Genomic DNA, 20,117 nt, shown 5'->3' on the forward strand with positions numbered 1-20,117 from the left:
TAGGGAACCGTGAGAGCTGACCTAGGGAAAGAGGGCACCAGGAACAGGCCTACACTTCAACGTCCTCTATTTCTTCCGATTGCGGTCTCTCTTCTTCTACCTCTAACACGAGTCACTGCCCTCTCTTGTGGAGCATCGTCCTGATGCGGTGTTACCGTCAGAGAGAAGGGTGGAGAAAAATAGCGTAAAAGCGTTTACACCACGAGTCTGACATCACGGAATAGACTCTGTTCTGTCTGAAGGTCAGTCGGGGGATCGGTGGTAGTACGGCTTCATTCGCACCACGTGCATAATGTCGCTGAGCTTGCTGTTGTGCGATGAGCGCGCTGGTGAGGCTAGTGCAGCTTCGTACATCGCGTCGCGGAGACGGCGGACAACAAGGTAAGTACCGAAGTAGTGGCGCAGGGTAATTTTTCGGGCAGCCCGCGGCGACAAACGGGAGTCCAGACTCACACATAGTCGCCTGGGTTGTGGTTAACATAGCGGCGTCCAACGTTGTAGCGGTCAGAATAGATATGGTGATGACGATGAATACGTTGTCTGGCTAGTTGCCGCACTTCTTCCGCACGCTGAACCTGAGTGGCGATGTCGACGTAAAGTTCCATCTCACAGTCAGGGCTGTACACAGGTAGCACAGCATCCAGCGGGGTAGTAAGCTGGCGACCGCAGACTAATTCGAACGGAGTGGGCCGCGTCCTTTCTCGCTGCACAGTACAATACGGGAAGATTGCCTATGGAAGAATTTCGTCCCATGTTTTGCGCTCGGTATCAACATACATTGAAAGCATCCGTCTCACAGTCAGGGATGTACACAGGTAGGACAGCATCTAGCTGGGTAGTAAACTGGCGACAGACTAATTCGAAGAAGTGAGCCGCGTCCTTTCTTGCTGCACAGTACAATACGCGAATGTTGCGTATGGAAGAATTTGGTCCCATGGCTTGTGCTCGGCATTAACATACATTGAAAGCCTGCCCACCAAGGGCATGTTGAGGCATTCCACCAAGCCATTTCTCTTCTTGCGGAAGGCCATTGTACGTCTTTGGCTGGTGTATGTGAGGTTCAGTACAGCCCGAGGGAAGCGAGTGGTAAATGCAGCTCCACGGTCGATAATGATAGCTGTAGAAGCGCAATGACGCAGGACGATGCTGTGGACAAAACATTCGGCGACAGCATTGTGCATAGGGAGGCATAGATGAGCGCGCAGATTAACGCCTTCGACGATAACCGATTCGCGCTTAGGGTAACAAATTGGGTTCCAAAGGAAGGAACACGTAGCAGGGTGCGACAAAAATTTAGGTGGGCGGACGGGGCTAAGAAGTTTGCAGGGGTCAAGTGGATGCAGCTAGAACAGGGCCGAATTAATTGGAGGAATATTTGAGAGGCCTTCGCCCTGCAGTGGGTATTGTCAGGCTGATGATGATGACATTCTATGATGTTGAGGATACCTAGAATGAAGTCGCTGCTTAATCTCTTGAAGGTAATTATTAACACTGAGTTTGTGCAGTTGCAGAAATTGATGGTGCCTTTGTCTCGCAGGGAAAACCAGCAGGAAAAGGCTGGTCCTCAATTCTTATTCCAAGCAACTAAAAGCCCAAATTACAACTCTTAAGAAACTGGATGAGTGCGGGTCACATACGCAGTGTGCTTAGGGTAATGGCCACCGATATCATGCGGCATGTATTTAAATCACATAGATGAGCCAGCAGCCTCAGTAGTCAAATCGAAGTATTTGTTGCTGTGGGTATAATAATGAGCCTTATTTAGTTCTGTGATACTAAGAATGCTGTCGTAAGAATGCAAGGGTGCAGCAATTTCTATTTTGCTCATTTGTCTATAGGCAAAAAATTATGAAATACTTCTATTTCTGTCATTGTAATTCTTTGGTCAATTAGAAACATACTGAAACCTTGATATCTGTAGCTGACAAACGTGGACATCTGTTGTTTGCGCAGCGCTGCTGAGAATGTCCGAGGATTCCAGCAGGAAAGAAGAGCGAGGCGATGATTCCGAACCAAGTCAGAACCCGGGGGCATGCCTAGTCGTCATGGCTGGGATTCTGGCCCTGATGGCTGCGCTCATTGTCGCCTGGTTCATGCTGCAGAAGGAGCCAAAAACTGGCTCCACCACAGTGCTGGAAATGCGAGGAACGATATGCCAAAATCTCCAATGCAGCAGTGCGGTCCAGATGCTCAAAGCCATCATGAAGCCAGAAGTGAACCCGTGCGACGACTTTTACAGCTTTGCCTGCGGTAATTACAAACACTCCTCAGGCCAGGTACTCATGCAGATGGATGACGAGATGTACCGCACTCTAGTACGATCACTGGACAGCAGCTGGTCATATCCGTCACAAAACCAGAGTCCTGCTCAGAAGGCGGGTGCCCTCTACAAGAACTGCATTGAGAGTCCCGCTGAAGAAACGCAGAGCCTGATGACATTTGTGCAGTCCTTGGGCCTCGGCTTGAGCGCCTCCGCGAACGGCGAAGCTCTGGACAAGATCATCATGCTTTTCTTCAAGTACAATATTGTGACACTTCTAGGCATGTTCCTGGATGATGCCAAGCTGTCTAATGGCAAACGACAGCTGGTCCTGACGCTGAGCCTTACTCACCTAATCTGGCTAAAGCAGCGAAGCAAGTACACGCGAGCGACGGAGTTTTACCTAGTTCATATGCTAGCCTTTGGAATACACCCCAGAAAGATACAGGCCTTCCTTTGGATGTTCAATGTAATCCACATGGAAAATACAGCCACAAGCATCATCTTCAACCCGGAAATACTAAAGATGAGTCAGGTTACTGTCTTTTCAACTGTGGAACTTCTTCAGAACTATACGCCCAGTATATCAACCGGTCGGTGGGCGTCCCTGATCTCAGAGCACTCTGGGGGTGTGTACAAAGCAGAAGATGAAGTTCAGGTGAGGTGTACTTCTAAAAGGATGCCGCAAAACCTGGCGCTAATCCTATTACTTCATCGTTAGCCATGCACATTATTAAACAATTCCTACAATATTATCGCAGATTATTACGATATTAGCCGAAAAGGTATTTACGTCTTTAAAATTATTAGAAATTGTTCAGATATGCGGGCGCAGGCTGCACAAAGGCCTTATTGATAGGTCCACTAAAGTATTTGCCACACCTGTATGGCGACTCTTGTCTTCGTACACAATGAAATTAAATCTCAAGTAGTGGCGATGTTATGTAAGGTGATAGGACGTCTGTAGGCCGGTTAATTTGCAAGGTTATACTGCGCTCGGAAAGATGTGAGACAAAAGTGAAAGGATAGTGCTTAACCATCTGCGATTCGCTGATCACAGGTTTTCTTTATTTCCACAGAGGACAAACTGCAATGAAGGATTGGTAACCTAGAGTCAAAGGAGATTGTTAGATATAATCTCTGTATTGTTCAATGGAATTCGAATGCCACTACAATATAAAATATACAGATAATTGTTTGACCTGTCTTACCAGTATCCATCTTAAAGAAAGTATCAGAGTCTGGATCTTCCGAGTATTTACGTATCAATGGCACTGAAATTTCAAGGGTAGGTAAGCGACTTCAAAATATCTTTATCCCAGCATCGCGAGCCATGCAAACAAAAGGAAAATCGCAGACAATGAGATTCATACGACATATACTCGACTGCGTTACGTTTCGGCAGCTTTCTACTTGATAATGTTTTGGTCTGTGTCAGAAAATAACAGGAATTCTGATTCCTGCCATTCAGAAGCAGAATTCAGAAATAGGAGTTTCTGATTATTATACTGCACAAAATACATTGTTTCTAGGTCACCTATATCACATGAAATCTCATTTTGCTGGTCGATATTTGTATTGTCAATCTTGAGCTCAATAGAATTGCCATAGACGTTCGGCGACATAATAAACGAAAGCGCAAGAGTGCCGCTTGTGGGTTTGGCACGTCACTGCCTCCGTCAGCAGCTGGATTATTCTCGATTATTCCAACTCTTCTTTGATGCAATACCAAACGCCAACCTGTCACACGTCTAGCGACGTCCGTGAGCTAAAGTAAAATTACCTGCAGGTTCTTATGAGGCAGGTTCTTAAGTTTTTGAGGCTGCGTTGTTTCAATGACGACGTTACGGGGGACATCAACCACGTGGTACAAGTATTCGGTATGCAGGAATGTGTTGGCGGGGATGCGAGAGGCCAGGTGAAGTGTACTAATGCTCTAGCATTCAAAACATCATATAAAGCTTTCAGATGCAAAGAAAGGAGATCGGGGCAGAGAAACACGGAGCGTCAACAACATGCAGCTAGCAATCAATGTGACAATGCTAATGGCTGAGGCATCGCTTAATTCTTCTAGCACCATATTTCCTTGGTCTGAGCATCTTGGATCTCGTGTCGATGAAGCTTATCCGCTGAAAGCTTCTTTCTGAGATTTGGAATTTGGCAAAGCTGCGTGCACTCATGTGCTACCTTAAGTAATTTCATGGAACGATCATATTTTCACTTCGCTGCCTTCTTTTACTGCCTCAACTGCGCCACGCAGTGAGTTTTCATTTCCTATCCGCGATGTGCTGTTTCACTGTGTCCACTGCCATTGAAGTGGCCGCCTAAGTACAAGTATCTATTGATAATGAACGTATTTGCTTCTTGCTCCCTCGTCCTCCCCTTGTTCGTGCTAAATTATGACGATCTCCTAGTGGACATAATTTTCTTCCTACAAGGAACACGAGGCAGTGCCTTGTTTTCTGATGGTTAATAATTCTAATACCGTCTTATACACATTATGCACGAGGAGTGCCAAACTACCGAAAAAAAAGACAGAGTGAAATAGCGAAGGCGTGCAATCACATTTATAACTGCCTATAGCTCCAAGCAGCTCTGAATGAGCATCGTGAAGAGCCTATTTAAACGGCTTCCGTTTTATGAGTGAAGTTAGGCTGGGTCTTACTCAAAACTAGGCAACTACATGGAACGCATTAACTGTGCCCACACAAAGCTTGAATTCAAGTGCGCTAACCTCTTTGAAAAGTACGCATATCAAAATTTTATTAAGCTTGCAGCTTACACAGACATGTTCCTTCGTACCTTGATTTACATTCCTGATAAGATCACATGCTTCAAGTGCCAGTGACTCTCTTTTCTACGCTAAGCCGAACATCTCGATCAGCACTATAGATAACATCTACAACACTAGGCGCTGCTTTCTCTGCATCAGCACAGCACCAGGCATTCGTTTATCATCGTAACTTATAGATATTGGTTGAAACTTGCGAATGAAAAAAAATACTCTGTTTGGCTATCATGTGTGTGCGTTATTCTGTGTTGAGATCGGTTTGCCAAAAATTCGACACCGCAGCCCAAAATGGAAATGGAGAAACAGCCCAAATGGACGACATTCCGGAGAAAATGCACAATTTCTTAAAATTTATTTGTCTTTATTTTGATTCGAGCCAAAGTCCTCTGCACGACAAGAATGCACAAAAAAGTAAAGGGTCTGTTAAGATATCTCTTAAAACGTGAACGGTAAAAGCCTACTCTTCCTCCTTTATGATTGGCCTGTTTGTCTTCTCGCTACTCTACGTATTCCTCGCGCCTTCTTTCTGTTGGCTTCTCATTTTAGTCATTACTAGTATCTATTAACTGTTTTAGTGATTTCTAAATAATTGTAGTCGGAATGGGTCGTCGTTAGAGATTCTCAGTTCACTCGTTCAGTCGTGTCCGACTCTTCGTGACCCTATGGACAATGTCACGCCACGCTTTCCGGTCTCTCACTATCTTCCTAACATCACATAACTTCATCTGCAGTGCCTCGAGAATGCCATCTAACCATCGCGTTCGCTGCCTACCCCTTCTCCGGCGACCCTCAACCTTTCCCAACATAAAATCTTTTTCCAGCGACTCCTCTCTTCTCATCAGATGACCAAAGTAGCTGAGCTTTAACTTTAGAATTTGACCCTCCAAAGAGCAGTCAGGGTTTATGGTCGACAATATCGACTGATTTGATCTTCTGGCAGTCCAAGGAACTCTCAAGAGTCTCCGCCAGCACCACAATTCAAACGCGTCAATTATTCGGTAGTCAGCCTTTTTCCCAGTCCAACTCTCGCATCCATACATCACAACTGGGAAGACCATAGCACGAGTTATACGGATCTTGGTTGGCAGACTAATGTCCCTGCTCTTTACTAGGCGATCAAGGCTAACCATTGCTCTCTTTCCCAGAAGCAGGCGTCTCCTAATTTCATAGCTGCAGTCTCCTTCCGAGGTAATCTTGGAGCCCAAGAAAAGAAAATCTGTCACAGCTTCCACTTCTTCTCCATTGATGGTCCAGGACTTGATAGGGTAAGACGCCATGATCTTTGTCTTTTTAATGTTCAGTTTAAGCCCAAACTTCTCACTCTCTTCTTGTACGCGCATCAGAAGTCTCTTGAGTTCTACTTCACTTTCTGCCATTAAAGTGGTATCATTCGCATATCTAAGGTTGTTGATACGTTTTCCAGCAATCTTCACTCCAGCTGAAGACTCGTCCAGACCGGCCTTCCTCATGATGCACTCTGCATATAGGTTAAATAGGCAGGGCGACAGTATGCAGCCTTGCATCACTCCTTTCTCGATTGGAAACCAATCAGTAAGACCATGCCCAGTTCTGACTGTGGCCTCTTGCCCTTGATACAGGTTCCTGAGGAGGCAGATGAGGTGAATTGGAACTCCCATCTCTTGGAGAGCTTGCCACAATCTGCTGTGATCTACGCAGTCAAACGCTTTCGCATAATCAATAAAGCAGAAGTATATGGGTTTCTGGAACTCTCTTGCTTTTTCATGGTCCAGCGAAGGTTAGCAATTTGGTCTCTAGTTCATCTGCCCTTGCGAAACCCAGCTTGCACGTCCGGAAGCTCCCGATCCACATACTGCTGCAGCCTACCTTGGAGGATTTTCAACATCACCTTGCTAGCATGAGAAATAAGCGCGATCGTGCGGTAGTTGGAACAATCTTTGGCAGTGCCTTTCTCTGGAATGGGGATGTAAACTGACCTCCTCCAATCCTGTGGCCACTGCAGGGTTGACCAAATCTTCTGACATAATGTATGCAGAAGGCCGTTAGATATATTGATTGGTAATTTTTAGTCATTACAAGTCACGTGTAGCTATTTTAGTCAATAGCACTCATTACAAGGAATTTTGTGTAATTTATAATCAACAGGCACTACAAGTCGTCATTACACATACTGATCAAATGTAGTCATTGGTGGTCATTACAAGTAGTTGGTGGTCATTTTAATCATTATTGTTTATTAATAAGCATTTTTAGTCTTTTGTAATAAATTGTTGCTACAAGTCTTTATTACATATAATCGTTTTATAAGTCATTATTATTCATTAATAAAGCGTAAGCATTTTATGGCTACTAAGGCGGGTTTAGCATGGACATGATTTTCTCGGAGCCTAAAAGAGGAACCAGTTGGTGTACCGGGAAAAGAATGGTACTATAGGATAAAGCGTCAAAGAAAGGTATTCAAGTGACATAATGGTTGATGTGGGTTAATTGGTTATGTCCATAGAGCCAAATAAGTCTACCAGACGTCGAAATAGACGGGAGTGGTAATATCGATGACCAAAGGGGGTGACGTGTGCTCGGTCTCCGGTTACTTATGCCTGACTTCAGGGGGCTGAAAATTCAAATGTTTGAACGTGAACGAGAGCGTGATTTGCGTGCACTAATATGCGAGAATGATTACAAAGTGTGAAAAGAGAAGTAATCAACCAACTGCAGTCTGAAAACTTCCGATAGCACTGCAGAATTTTCAGTGTTTATATGTGAAAGGTTGAGTGTACACCATACATCACTAGCCCCCTGTCGGACACAAGCGCCAGCGTGACGTTGAACGCATCGAAAGTTCATCGGCGTTATAAAAACGATTCACAGGAGAGGAAATGCGCAGTAAATGTCAATCGCGGAATCCTGGTGACATATTTCGCGGACAACGCACCAACGCTCAGGCAAGAGGATTTTTTCAGTGGAGATTCTGCAGTGATGTCGGAATTTTTGAGCGCAGCGCTTTGGCGGCCGTTACTGCTTTTGGCGTCGTCGTTGGCGTCGGCGGCGTTGTTCCTGTAACCAGCTCCGCATCTGGGGCAGCGTGCGCTCCTTTCCCCACCCCCTCCCGCTTCCTCCGTGGCGGCGACCGCGCGTGCTATCGGTGTGTTGTGAGCACCCCCCCCCCCTCTTTCTGCGTGGCAGCGAGGGTGCTCTCCGACTGCCGAAACGTTGGTTCGCTATCAACGGATCATGGCGCACGCATCCCAAGCCGAAGCGCAGTCACGTTCTCTTCTCTCGCTAGTGGCGTCATCGGCATCAGTCAGTCGCTGCTATCTGTTCGTCGCGCAACGTTCCTATGAGCCCACGTGCTGCCTCTCGTATACTCCCGATAACTTAATTTCCAAGAACTGTTAGTGGAGTGTTTCTTGAAGGAATACGTCTGAAAAATTAAAAAATGTTGTCTGTAATTGTATATAGTTGTCTTGCTAGAAACCTTTGCCTCAATCTATCGAAAAGGTGAACCAGCTGATGTGCTGGGCTCAAATTTTGCATTAGGAAGTAACGTAATCGTCGGCCATTTTTTAGTCATTAAAACGTCTACTAATCTCTAATATGGCCTCCATTAATTACTATCAATATCAATAAATTTTCCATCTCTAATCTCTCTTCATACGGCGAACATTTCCTGATGACACTTGCGGTGGTCACATCTGCCGACATGTCCGGCGGCCACGACCAGCCGATGTACCAAGAGCATAGAAAGGCTTTTGATTTGTAACGTATAGGCGAAGAACGGTCTTTGGTACGGATCATGGTGCACGGACCATAGCGAAGTCAGGTGTCCTTCTAATTATTCGAACTTCCATTATAATTGCACAAGAAGCAGAAGAGCATACAGCCATTTGCATGACAAAAAGTGCAAATGGCAGTTTTCGATGCTGACTTGGAATTCTCTCATCCCGCAGGTAAACCTCGGTGCCCAGTCTTCTTTCGACCAGCTTCACGCCAACTTAGGGGAAGAGCTTAGCCTTCTGATAGCATGGGAGTTGGTCCGAACCTTGATGCCATTCTCGTCTCGCAAGATTGCCGCCTCTTTCTACCGAAAAGAACACATAATATCAAAGTGCATCTCGGCAGTCCTTCAAGCCATGCAGGTTCCTCTCCTCTCGTTGTATTTCTCCAAAGCGGTGCTGCAAAGCACGCTTAGGGCCGCCCGAGAGATGACGAACGACATTCGGGAGTCCATAATGGAAGAGATCGAAAACTCAACTTGGTTGGACGCCCTACTAAGACGACAGCGATAAACAAGGTCCGTGTCATGGACCTCCACGTTGTATATCCAACTTATTTTAGATCAGAGAAAGAACTCAGCCAGGTGTACCAATCTTATCCGGACGTCGACAATAATTTTCTGGAGCCATGGCTAGACGCTATGAGCAAGACAATTGCCTGGCAGATCACCAATCACTCGAGCTTCTAGTGAGCACATGTTGTATCCTGGCTGTGATAGCGTCACTTTACTAACGCAACGAAAAAATGTAGTTACCACGGACATCGCTCCACACTGCTTAATTTGTTCTTTTAAAGGTAGTGTCCCGCAACTTCTTTCTCATCGCTGCTTGTCTATCAGCGAGTTAAACGGCGATTATTGCTGAGCCGTGTCTCTAAACGCATCATAAAGGTAGCACAAATTCACTGTAGAAGGGAAAGTTTTTACGGTAAATGTAATCGCGTAATGTAACCTTTGCCGTACCGGTACCTTTTGGCTTTGTTAACGGCTGGCTTTTCGGCTATTTAGAATCAAAATAATCACATAATGCAACCTAAAAGTTAACTTACACTGGAATAGATGTTAGTAACTCATTTGAAGGTTGTGAATTGCAAAAAAAAAAGATTTAGAAAATTGCACTCAGGGGATTCGAACAGATGTTTTGAATGCTGAGATTAGAAGTATTAATCTATTGCTGCACAGAAGCGACGGAAATGGCGTGCTTTAATAGTGTGCTTTCATTTGTCGCAAGGGGACGCTGCTTAGAGGATCCAACTGTTGAGAGATCGGAATTACACCTCTACTGAGCTTAAAGATGGCGATGAGTGAAATTAGTTGCTATTGTTAGCGGAGCTTATAATACTAGCAGCCATAAAAGTCAAATATTGCTTATGTTTGCGCCTTCGGTGCCCCTGAAAGCGTTAGCGTAACACTAGCGCAGCGCGTAGCAAAACTGGCACCGTCTCTGTCTACGCATTCGTCCATACGAACGGAAAATCCCGGTATGCACCTTTTCGACCCGAGATCACTGGCTCGGCGTCGCAGTGTTGACGTCACGTGCCACATGATCTTTGGAGGCCGGCGGCATGACTAAGCGGAAATGGCTGCTCTGCATACGCGGCAGGCAGGTGGCAGTCGTTAGATGGGATCGGCAGTGTGGAGAAAAATAAAATATATCAATCACACGAAACAACACAACGTTCGAGCAGTGAAAAACACCGAACGATCAATAGTCGCATACAGGTGCGAGGCCGTTGCATTTGTATATGTATGTCGCATGAACGGTCTAGTAATAATAAAGATTGTGAAAAACTTAGTGCCTACGTCTACGTTAGCAAGTGTGACCGCTCACAGAACTGAGAGCTGGTTTCGTGCCATAGCCTAATAACGGTGCTAAAATGTCCTCCAAACTCTTTGAAATATCTGCAATTCTTGCAGGGATGTCCGGACTAGCTCAAAATTGTTTTCAATTTTTTTGAGCTTACCTCATGATAAATCTCTCACTATCTACTGTGAAAACTGTAGACAAGTATTTAGCGCGACATTATGTATCGATCGCTATAACGTAAACACGCACTGCCTAAGCAGCAAGGGACCCCGTCATACTACTAGTCAACATGAGCTAAGTGTTCGTTATGCTTTGTGTGGTTTACGTCCCAAAGCGACCCATGCTTTGTGACGCCGTAGTGAAGAACTCCAGAAATTTCGGCAACGTGTGATTCTTTAACTAGCACTGACATCCCACATCGCAGACGCCTTGCTTTTGGCCTAGTGCGAAAAGTGGCCGCCGAGGCTGGGATTCGATCCCGCATCCCTGGAAACACTAGACGAGCGCCGTAACCACTGTACCATCCGGCGGAGCCCTTCCTAAGTGTATGTTAGTAGATACAAAAATAAGGGGTAGCACATTTGCGACCCGTAAATATTAATAATCATCATCAGCCTGACTAAACCCACTGCAGAGCGAAGGCCTCTCCCATATTCCTCCAATTAACCCGGTCTTATGCTAGCTGCAAACCCTGCAGACGTCTTAACCTCATCCTCCCACCTAACTTTCTGCCGCCCACTGCTACGCTTTCCTTCCCTAGGAACACATTACGTTACCCCAAGCGACCATCGATTATCCTCTTTTCGCACTACATGTCCTGCCCATGCCCATTTCTTCTTGATGATTTCCACTAGAATGTCGGTAACTTGAGTTATTTCTCTGACCCACTCTGCACGCTCCCTAAGTCTTAAAGTTACCCCTACAATTTTTCGTTCCATAGCGCTCTCCGTTGTGCTGCACTTACCTAGAACTCTCTTGGTTAGCCTCCACGTTTCAGCCCCATATGTGAGCACTGGTAATATTGCCACGTGCCCAGCACCCCGCGGCCGCCGTGCTTGGTGCCGACGACGACGAAGCGGTTGTCGGCTCGAGAGGCGCGCTGGTGCTGGACTCTATTATTGGAGCTAGAAGCCTACATTATTCTCGGGCCTCGTCTACGTGTACCTTCACGGCTCCCTGTGGCTTGAGTCGTGACAATATGCAACAGTTGTATACTTTCCTCTTGATCGATACCGGTAAGCTGCTAGTCATAATCTGCGAGTGCTTGCCAGATACGCTCCATCCCAACCTTATTTTCCTTGTTATTTCCCTTTCATGGTCTGGATCTGCGGTTACTACCTGTCTAAGTAGACGTATTCACCTACTAGTTCCACTGCTGCGCTACCTAACGTAAACTGCTGTTCCTTCCTGTGGCTGTTGAATAATACCTTAGTCTTTTGAATATTCATTTTCAAACCTCCATTTCTACTTTTCCTGTCTAGGTCATCAATCATTATTTGCTGTTCATCCCCCGAGGGACTTAGCAAGGAAATGTCATCGGCAAATCGCAGATTACTGAGGTATTCTCCATCTACCCTTATCCCTAACTGCTCCCATTCCAAGTCTCTGAATACTTCCTCTAAGCAAGGTGTGAATAGTATTGAGGAGATCGTGTCTTCTTGCCTAACACCTTATTTATAGGAATTCCGTTATATTCTTTATGCAGAACTATGGTAGCTTTATAGTCACTATATTTATAATCGAGTACTTTCACGTATGGCTCGTCTCCACCATGATTCCGGAATGCCTGCATGACCGCCGTGGTTTGTACTGAGTCAAATGCTTTTTCTCAGCACCTGAATGCTATGTATAAGGGCTGGTTATATTCCGGGAATTTTTATATCACCTGGTTGATGGTATGGATATGATCGCTAGTAGAGTACCCTTTCCGAAAACCTGCTTGGTGTTTTGCTTTATTGCGTGTTTACCTTAATAAATATCTTACACGGAACAGACAGTAAGCTGATTGGTATCACATTTTTCAGACGCGAAGTGGTGGCCTTGCCGTAGAGTATCCCCCTCTCATCCGGGAGGTACCGGGTTCGATCTCCGGTGCCGCCGGGTACCCACCGGTTTTCAATCGGTACAAGATTTCCCCCGTCCTGGTGCTCGGCCTTTCTGGGATAAAATACTTGGAAAAGGGGCCATGGACCAAAAATGTTGTTTCCCCGTTCTTATGAATTAAGATAATTTTTGCATTCTTTCATGGTTCCGATACAGTCGATAATATCAGCCACTGCGTATATAGGGAAGCCAGTTTTCCCAGCACAATATCCTCCCTCCCCCCACCCCCATCCTTCAACCAATCTACAGCTACCTGATCCTCTCCAGATGCTTTCCTCCTTTTCATAGTTTCTAACGTTTCCTTAACTTTGTCCTTCTTCACTGGCGGGACGTCTGACTGCTTATCCCTACTGCAAAACTCATTATTGTTCTGACTAATTTCGATACTGCAGATATCAGTAGAGAACACCATGGCTACTTTGACTGTTTCGTCCATATTCGTGATGACGTTTCCCGCCGTTCTTTAGCGCATACATCTGATTTTTGCCTATGCCCAATTTGTTTTCATCGCTTTAAGTCTTCTACTGTTCTTTACAGCATGCTTAATTTTCTCCGTGTTATACTTCCATACCGGCTACTTTGCGCTTATTGATTGGCTTCGATACATCTGCCAAATTAATCTCGTCTGTTGGATTGGGAGCTTTAATACCGTGGTGTTTTTTAATCAAATATTTCGTCTCCTTAGACAGCTTACCGTTATCCTCTTTAACTATCCTACCGTCTACATCTGCAGCGCACTCAGTAATAATATCTCTGAAATTATTGTTCATTGCTTCTAGGCTATTGTCGTCATCCTCGGTTAGAGCTGGATATCAATGCTGCAGCGAGATCCTGAACTCTTCTGCCCTCCCTCTCACTGCTAATTTGTTGATGGACTTCTTTATTACAATCCGTTTTGTTCCATTTCCAGATTTAGACTAATTCGAGACCTTACCATCCTGTGGTCACTGCATTGCACTTTCCCGATTACCTCTACATCTTGCATAATGGCGGCGGTTGAACACAGTATGAAGTCAATTTTATTTTTGGTCTCTCTATTAATACTTTCCCATGTCCACATCTGGTTCTTCCATTTGCTGAAGAAGGTATTGATGATTACTAAGTTATTGCACTCTGCAGACTCAGCTAGTTAACTCCCCCCTACTATTCCAGAACCAATGCAACATTCACCCATGCCTGGTCTCCTGCCTGCTCTTTTCGTACCTTTTCAATTCAATTCAATTTATTCAACACCGTGAAGATGTTAGGTGCGCCGACAAAAAGCCAGAAAAAGGCTTGACAGAGGTCGACGCACCCTTGGCGTTGAAGTTTCCCATTACTACAGTATACTGAGTCTTTCCTTTCCGCATTACGGATTCCACATTCGTATAAGCTTTCAACTGTCTGGTTATCATAACTACATGTGGGTGTGTACGCCTACACAACCTTCAGCTTATACCGCTTATTAAGCTTTATTACGATGCCGGCTACCCTAGCGTTAATGCTATAGAGTTCATCTACCTTAGCAGCTATATTGCCACGAAACCTTCAAAAGAGTATTTGTTGTTTTTTAACAGCCGCCGGCATACAGGCTGATCACTCTGATTCTGGACCGCATATCAGTTCCGTAATCTTTGTTTGTTAATGCTTGATGTCGCGAGTCACACCTTTATCAGTTTTGTTGTAGCGCAAGATGCACCGAGATCTGTCTCGAAGGTTCCGGCCACTCAGGTGTCTTTCCACAATGTTCCAGCCCGTGCTGGTAGCTGTTTGCGACGTTATCTAGATGTTTCTGTGCAGCCTTTAAATTGAGGTTGACGAGTGTGACGGGCATTCTTTGTTCGACGACCGACGAGCGCGTTTGTTGCTATCACCGCCGCCGAGTTGCTTAGTTCTTTTGCGGGTGCAAGTCAGCCCAAATAAAGGTTTCTTTAGTGCAATCATCGACGCCTTCATTTGTGTCGTCGACCTCGTCACCACTACGTGACAATATACTTATTGGCAAGAAAACCTATTCCTAGTTCTCGTCTCTCCGGTAAACCTCAATAAAACAGTAGATGCCTGTCCTTTAGTAAAGTATATGCCTTATTCGGCCCCCTAACCTCACTAAGCCCTCTGCCCTCCCTCGCACTGCTAATTTGTTGATGGACTTTATTACAATCCGTTTTGTTCCATCTCCAGATTTAGACTAATTCGAGAGCTTACCATCCTGTGGTCACTGCATTGCACTTTCCCGGTTACCTCTACATCCTGCATAATGGCGGGGTTAGAACACAGTATGAAGTCGATTTTATTTTTAGTCTCTCTATTAATACTTTCCCATGTCCACATCTGGTTCTTCCATTTGATGAAGAAGGTATTGATGATTACTAAGTTATTGCACTCTGCAGACTCAGCTAGTCTAACTCCGGCCACTCGCGTTCATACCCTTTCATACCCTCTAGTTCCTCCAACAGCGCTGCTAAACTAGCTTCACTATCTAGGGTTCGCGTTAAATGTTTCCAGTCAGTTTCTAATGGCGGCCTTTCCAGGCGTCATTAGTTCAAGGAAACTCTTATAATGCCAGTTGCACAAGCCAGATCCTATGTAGCATCGATCGGAAGCCACGTGACGTTGATGCAATCTCTCAAGAAATAGCGCTCAAACCACATGATTCGACAGAGCCTCATTTTGCTCGTGCGCCGCAGCTTTTCGGTGACGCGGACCAATGCGGCGTACATCCCGTACCGCAACAAGATGGTTCTCCCGGCGTCAACATTGCGGCCACCCCTATTCTCGCCCGCACTGCCCAAGGCAATCAACTATGCCTCCCTGGGTGGAATCATCGGCCACGAAATTACGCACGCCTTCGACCTGCAAGGCAGCCTCGTTGACGCGCAGGGCCGTTGGGAACGTTGGTGGTCAAACCGCTCCTGGGAACAACACGCAGAGCGGGTGTTATGTCTCCGTCGGTCACACGGAGCGAATGACGTGAGTACGGCTAGCTATGCATGAATATTAGACAAAGTGTCTTAGGGAAATACAACGCATGTTTCGGATAATTTTCACTCTGTAGGGCATAGGGGACAAGCAAGAAAACAGAGTGCAGGTCTCATACACATTGCTGTCAGCCAGGCTTCGTTAATCTGTGAACGAAACCCAGTATTTGTGTCTGACTTATAAAATATTCAAAGAGCAATAACGCTGAGAAATGTTTGTTACCATTGCCTTATTAGAGGGTATGCATCTGCGGTCACAAAATCTTCCATCGAGAAACTTAAATGGAGTGTACTATTCCCACAAAATACACAAATTCATAGGTGCTTAGCTAACACGATTCATTTAATTAAATATTTATGACATTGCCTTAAGTTCATTTTTTAACTACAAGAAACGTATCAATTTACAAACTTTCCAGAAACTGAAAAACTGTACCCTAAGAATGTTTTCTCGAATGGCGAGGTGAGTAATAAAAAGACCATTGTTCCCAGAGAAAGGTCAAACCATTTCCCGAAAGCAACGTCAGTAACAACGTGCGAGTGAGGCTTATTGGCGAAAGCTGCGGGAACAGTGCATCCAAAATAAGTTCGCACCGATACCGCTCCGACCCGCAAATATCCTAGGGTACGTGGTATAGATAGGGATGTACAGTCGACGTTACCCTTGAGTAGAGCGCTCAATCGGCGCACTTCCCTGCATAAAAATGAATACCTCGTCGCAGTTTCTACTTTTTATAAGCAATGCTTATACGGAAGTAGATCCACACAGGCCTGTGAAGATGAGCATGTGAACTTTGTCCGCAAATCGTCGACTGATTTTTAATTTCAGTTTTTTATTGCGGGATGAGCACTGCCCGAGCGCTTACACAAAGGTGACTCGACTGCACTCTCACATACATATTACACGATGTCATGTTACCACCATGAATCCTTCAGAGCAGCACAAATATTGCAGTTTTGTTCAGTGTTTTCATTTTCTTAATGGTACCAAACATGATACGGTACGGGAGGTAGTACGTTGTAGTCGCATACGACCTCTAAATATATTTGCAAATGAATTTTTTTCACCCATATAGATGTTGATTTCAACCGCCATGTGATGACCGTGATGTCGAAGTTTTGTTCTAAACACGTCAGCCATGAACAAACCTACCACATATTAGGAGTTGCTTCACTGAGTGCTATTCCTTTTAATGAGACGGGCTAGTTTTATTGTCGGAATCAACGAAGAGGTCGAAGAAAGGATTATATTGAAGGCTATTATCCACCACATGCACAAAACTTTGGTGCCTTATCCAAAATTCGGCTGTTCATAAAGAAAGCATTGAAAGGGAACATTCGATTTTGAGCTGTTTCGCGCTCGTTGACGAATACAGGTTGTGATATGTATATAATATTGTGGTCTGCATACATATTTGCTGTACGAGAATAAATGCGTAAAAACGTGTGTCAGTACTCTAAATTTTAAAAGACATCTTAGGGCAGCGGTGACGTAAGACTAAAACCGGCGTACAAAAACACCATGGTTCCAATCCCGCTGCCACAAATGTTTCCACCGAATTTAAAAAAAAAAGATCGACCCACCATAAGAAGCAGTGTCAAGAAACAAAATCACAAAAAACTGTCAATCCAAATATAGGCCCGTAAACAGGGTAAAAAAGAAGGCGGGTAGGAAGGCACGTTTAAAAGCCTGAATAGAATTCAGGAACGACCGAAAAACGATAATAAAATTCTGCGCAAACGCAGACATGACGCTTAGAAAATTCGCACGCATCCTTTCTAGAATGTAAACTAATTGTTCGGAAGTAAAAGTGAAGCAGTAGTGCTGCATTTTTCAGTTGTGTTAGTAACGTGGAATGCCTTTATTCTACCTCTCTCACACTCGGTTTTGCTTCAAACTCCTCAGCTTCTTTCGTTTAAATTGATTTTCGATTTATATTAAGTCAGATTTACCTTTCCAATTACAAATGTGATAACCTGCTTCTGAAATTTCGTCGACTTCCGCATCTGCCTGTGAATTACCTACATGACTAATAATTCAATATGGTCAACATTGTGGTTCACATACGGATTGCCATTTCTTAACCGGGAAGCACCGGCAGCCATAGCACTGGAACGCTTTCGGAAATCATCGGCTTTCGCATCCGGGGAAAAAGAGATGCACGTTTTGAAAATAAAAATTACTTCACGTTCTAATTAATAAACCGGTTTTTCCTTTTAGACACATAACTCTTGAAACTAGCAATATCTTGAGAGTATAATATATATGACGACAATCGAGTGCCGGCCTCGGCGGCCTCTTTTCGATGGAGGCAAAAAGCAAGGCGGCCGTGTTTTATGCGATGCAAGTGCACGTTAAAGAACCCCAGGTGGTCGAAATTTCCGGAGTCTTCTACTACGGCGTCTGTCATAGCCTGAGTCGCTTTGGGACGTTAATGCCCACATAGCCACAAAACCATATGGGACGACATTAAACGAAACACGCTGTCGTGACGAAAAGAATTCCTTCAGTGAAAATCGCTGCAGTAGGCTAACGTTATAGAATGATGTCCAGTGCGCGTTCCACTGAAGGACGATCCAAAGCGGCACCTGGAAATCTTACCTTATCTACTGGCAGCTATCGCTCATGTCTGAACCACTTCCTTTCTACTGCGTCCCCTGGCTCGAATGGGCAACAGTGAAATGCTAAAAATAGTATTAATGCTAGTGAAGACGATAAGTCCGTTATCTTCCTGGTAAGGTTTGAAGCGCATTTAAAAATGGGCCCTATTCACTTTAGGCTTGAATTTCAGACTGCACTTGGCTCGTCACGAGACTGTGTGCAACCTCTGCCATCCTTTCGCAGGGCGAGGCCGACTCCGAGAACATGGCAGACTTCAGCGGTATTGTGTCCGCCCACGAGGCCTTCGTGAGCCATGGCGACCGCCGACAGTTGGCAGAGCTCAAGTACGACGCCAAGCAGCTCTTCTTCACCGCCTCGTGCACCAAGTGGTGCGCCACATCAGGCGTCATTCAGGCCAGGCAGTACTCGCCATTTGTGCAACGGTGTAATGTGCCGCTCAAAAACATGAAGGCCTTTGCCGAAGCCTTCAAGTGTCCCAACGGCGCGGCCATGAGTCCCTCATCGCGCTGTTCTTTCTGGTAGAATGTACGATTAGCGAAATAGATCGCGCTTACAATTGTTTCTTCGTATGTTTTATTAACCCAAGCGACATCCACCTGCGACAGAGGAACACAAACGCTGAAACGCGTCGCCTAATAACACATAGACGCCGATACTTCAAGTACTGCCTCAGGACGGCCCGCTGTCTAGGGCCAACAAGATCATTTGAGTCCTATGGTTAAGTCTGACAGCAGTGATGATATTCGAGCGCCCAAACACGTTTACATGAAAACATAAGTAGGTTGTTCACACATTTAGAAGTCGAGGTGTCTGTGCAACACTCTGTGAGCCTGTGGTTTATGGACCAGAGGCTTCTGGTCCAGATTTGTTGCACGAGACCGGGCTTGATGAGTTTAAATCAGCGTGGTGTCTAACACAGACCTATTAGTCTCATAATACACCCGTAACTGGTTAGGAGTCCAGGGGTCATTTAACACATTCTAGGCACTGGCGGTCATGAGGGGCAGCACGCTATCGTAGACGTATTCAGCGATTGCGTGTCATCATTTTAGCTGTTCAGTTTTGTATCGTGCTCTGGGTACGACATGAGGAAGATGAGAAATGCTGAATACAAGTCTGTAAAAAGACGTACAACGCTCTTAAATACGCTGCGCTTACGTCCAGCTGCAGTACGACGAAACTGCCGAAGCTATTAGCTGTTTTAGGAAGAGTAGCGTCTGTAATTAGGAAAGCGATCGCATCTCTTCGTAGATATTTTTTGGTCGGCCCCTGACTGGATAAATCCATATTTATTTCGCTAATGTAGGCATTTCAAACGGCCTAATCTGTTGGCTGTTTTCAACAGAGAGGCTCCTCCCGCACTCATAATGAAGAAATGACAGGGCCACCGACCGCCGCCGTCTGCGCGAGTCTGCTGCCCGAGAAGGAGGCTTGCTGGAAGCACCCAGCCCTTATACTTCCACGTGAACCAACATTGCTTTTAAAGGTCGTCAACGAAGGAAGATCACATCGTGGTTCCTCGCGTACATGAGGCCAGCTGCCGTTGAAATCGATAACACACTGTCGCGTCTACGTACTTAATAATTCGTACTTCGGTCACAATTCTCACTGCGTGGGAACGAAAAGCATCCTTGTTTTGTGCACAGCGAAACACCCGTTACTTTCGTGGCCGCGGCTTTCTGCATTATTCCTCCTTCTCCGCTATTGTTGATGTCGGACGAGAGGGGGTGCTCCGGTGACAAGAAATTTACGAGCAACGGCAGTGCTGGGTGGGGGGGGGGGGGGTGTTGGAGGAGGTCGCATGGGAGAAAGGCTGGAAGTTCTC

The 20,117-nt window shown here is 45.4% G+C and overlaps 2 protein-coding genes across 2 annotated transcripts; both read left to right on the forward strand.

Annotated features, from left to right (window-relative positions):
- Window positions 1–1,964: 1,964 nt before the first annotated feature.
- Window positions 1,965–15,685, forward strand: LOC146193532 (endothelin-converting enzyme 1-like). The gene is made up of 3 exons (XM_084600572.1): window positions 1,965–2,918; window positions 8,978–9,285; window positions 15,379–15,685. Exons 1-3 carry the CDS (start codon window positions 1,965–1,967, stop codon window positions 15,683–15,685), a joined length of 1,569 nt encoding a protein of 522 aa, XP_084456698.1.
- Window positions 15,686–18,290: 2,605 nt separating this feature from the next.
- LOC146193533 (neprilysin-1-like) lies at window positions 18,291–18,873 on the forward strand. Its single transcript, XM_084600108.1, has 2 exons — window positions 18,291–18,404; window positions 18,515–18,873. The coding sequence occupies exon 2, from the start codon at window positions 18,536–18,538 to the stop codon at window positions 18,812–18,814; it is 279 nt and encodes a 92-aa protein (XP_084456234.1). The 5' UTR covers window positions 18,291–18,404; window positions 18,515–18,535; the 3' UTR covers window positions 18,815–18,873.
- Window positions 18,874–20,117: the final 1,244 nt, after the last annotated feature.

The sequence above is a fragment of the Amblyomma maculatum genome, chromosome 4, assembly GCF_055883805.1.
Source record: "Amblyomma maculatum isolate TAMU_Amacu chromosome 4, ASM5588380v1, whole genome shotgun sequence".
NCBI lineage: Eukaryota > Metazoa > Arthropoda > Arachnida > Ixodida > Ixodidae > Amblyomma > Amblyomma maculatum.

Coding starts and splice junctions, on each gene's coding strand:
- LOC146193532 (XM_084600572.1), top strand. CDS start 1,965: ATGTCCGAGGATTCCAGCAGGAAAGAAGAGCGAGGCGATGATTCCGAA. Junction 2,919..8,977: donor AAGCAGAAGATGAAGTTCAG/GTGAGGTGTACT, acceptor CTCATCCCGCAG/GTAAACCTCGGTGCCCAGTC. Junction 9,286..15,378: donor GAGATCGAAAACTCAACTTG/GTTGGACGCCCT, acceptor CGTGCGCCGCAG/CTTTTCGGTGACGCGGACCA.
- LOC146193533 (XM_084600108.1), top strand. CDS start 18,536: ATGGCAGACTTCAGCGGTATTGTGTCCGCCCACGAGGCCTTCGTGAGC.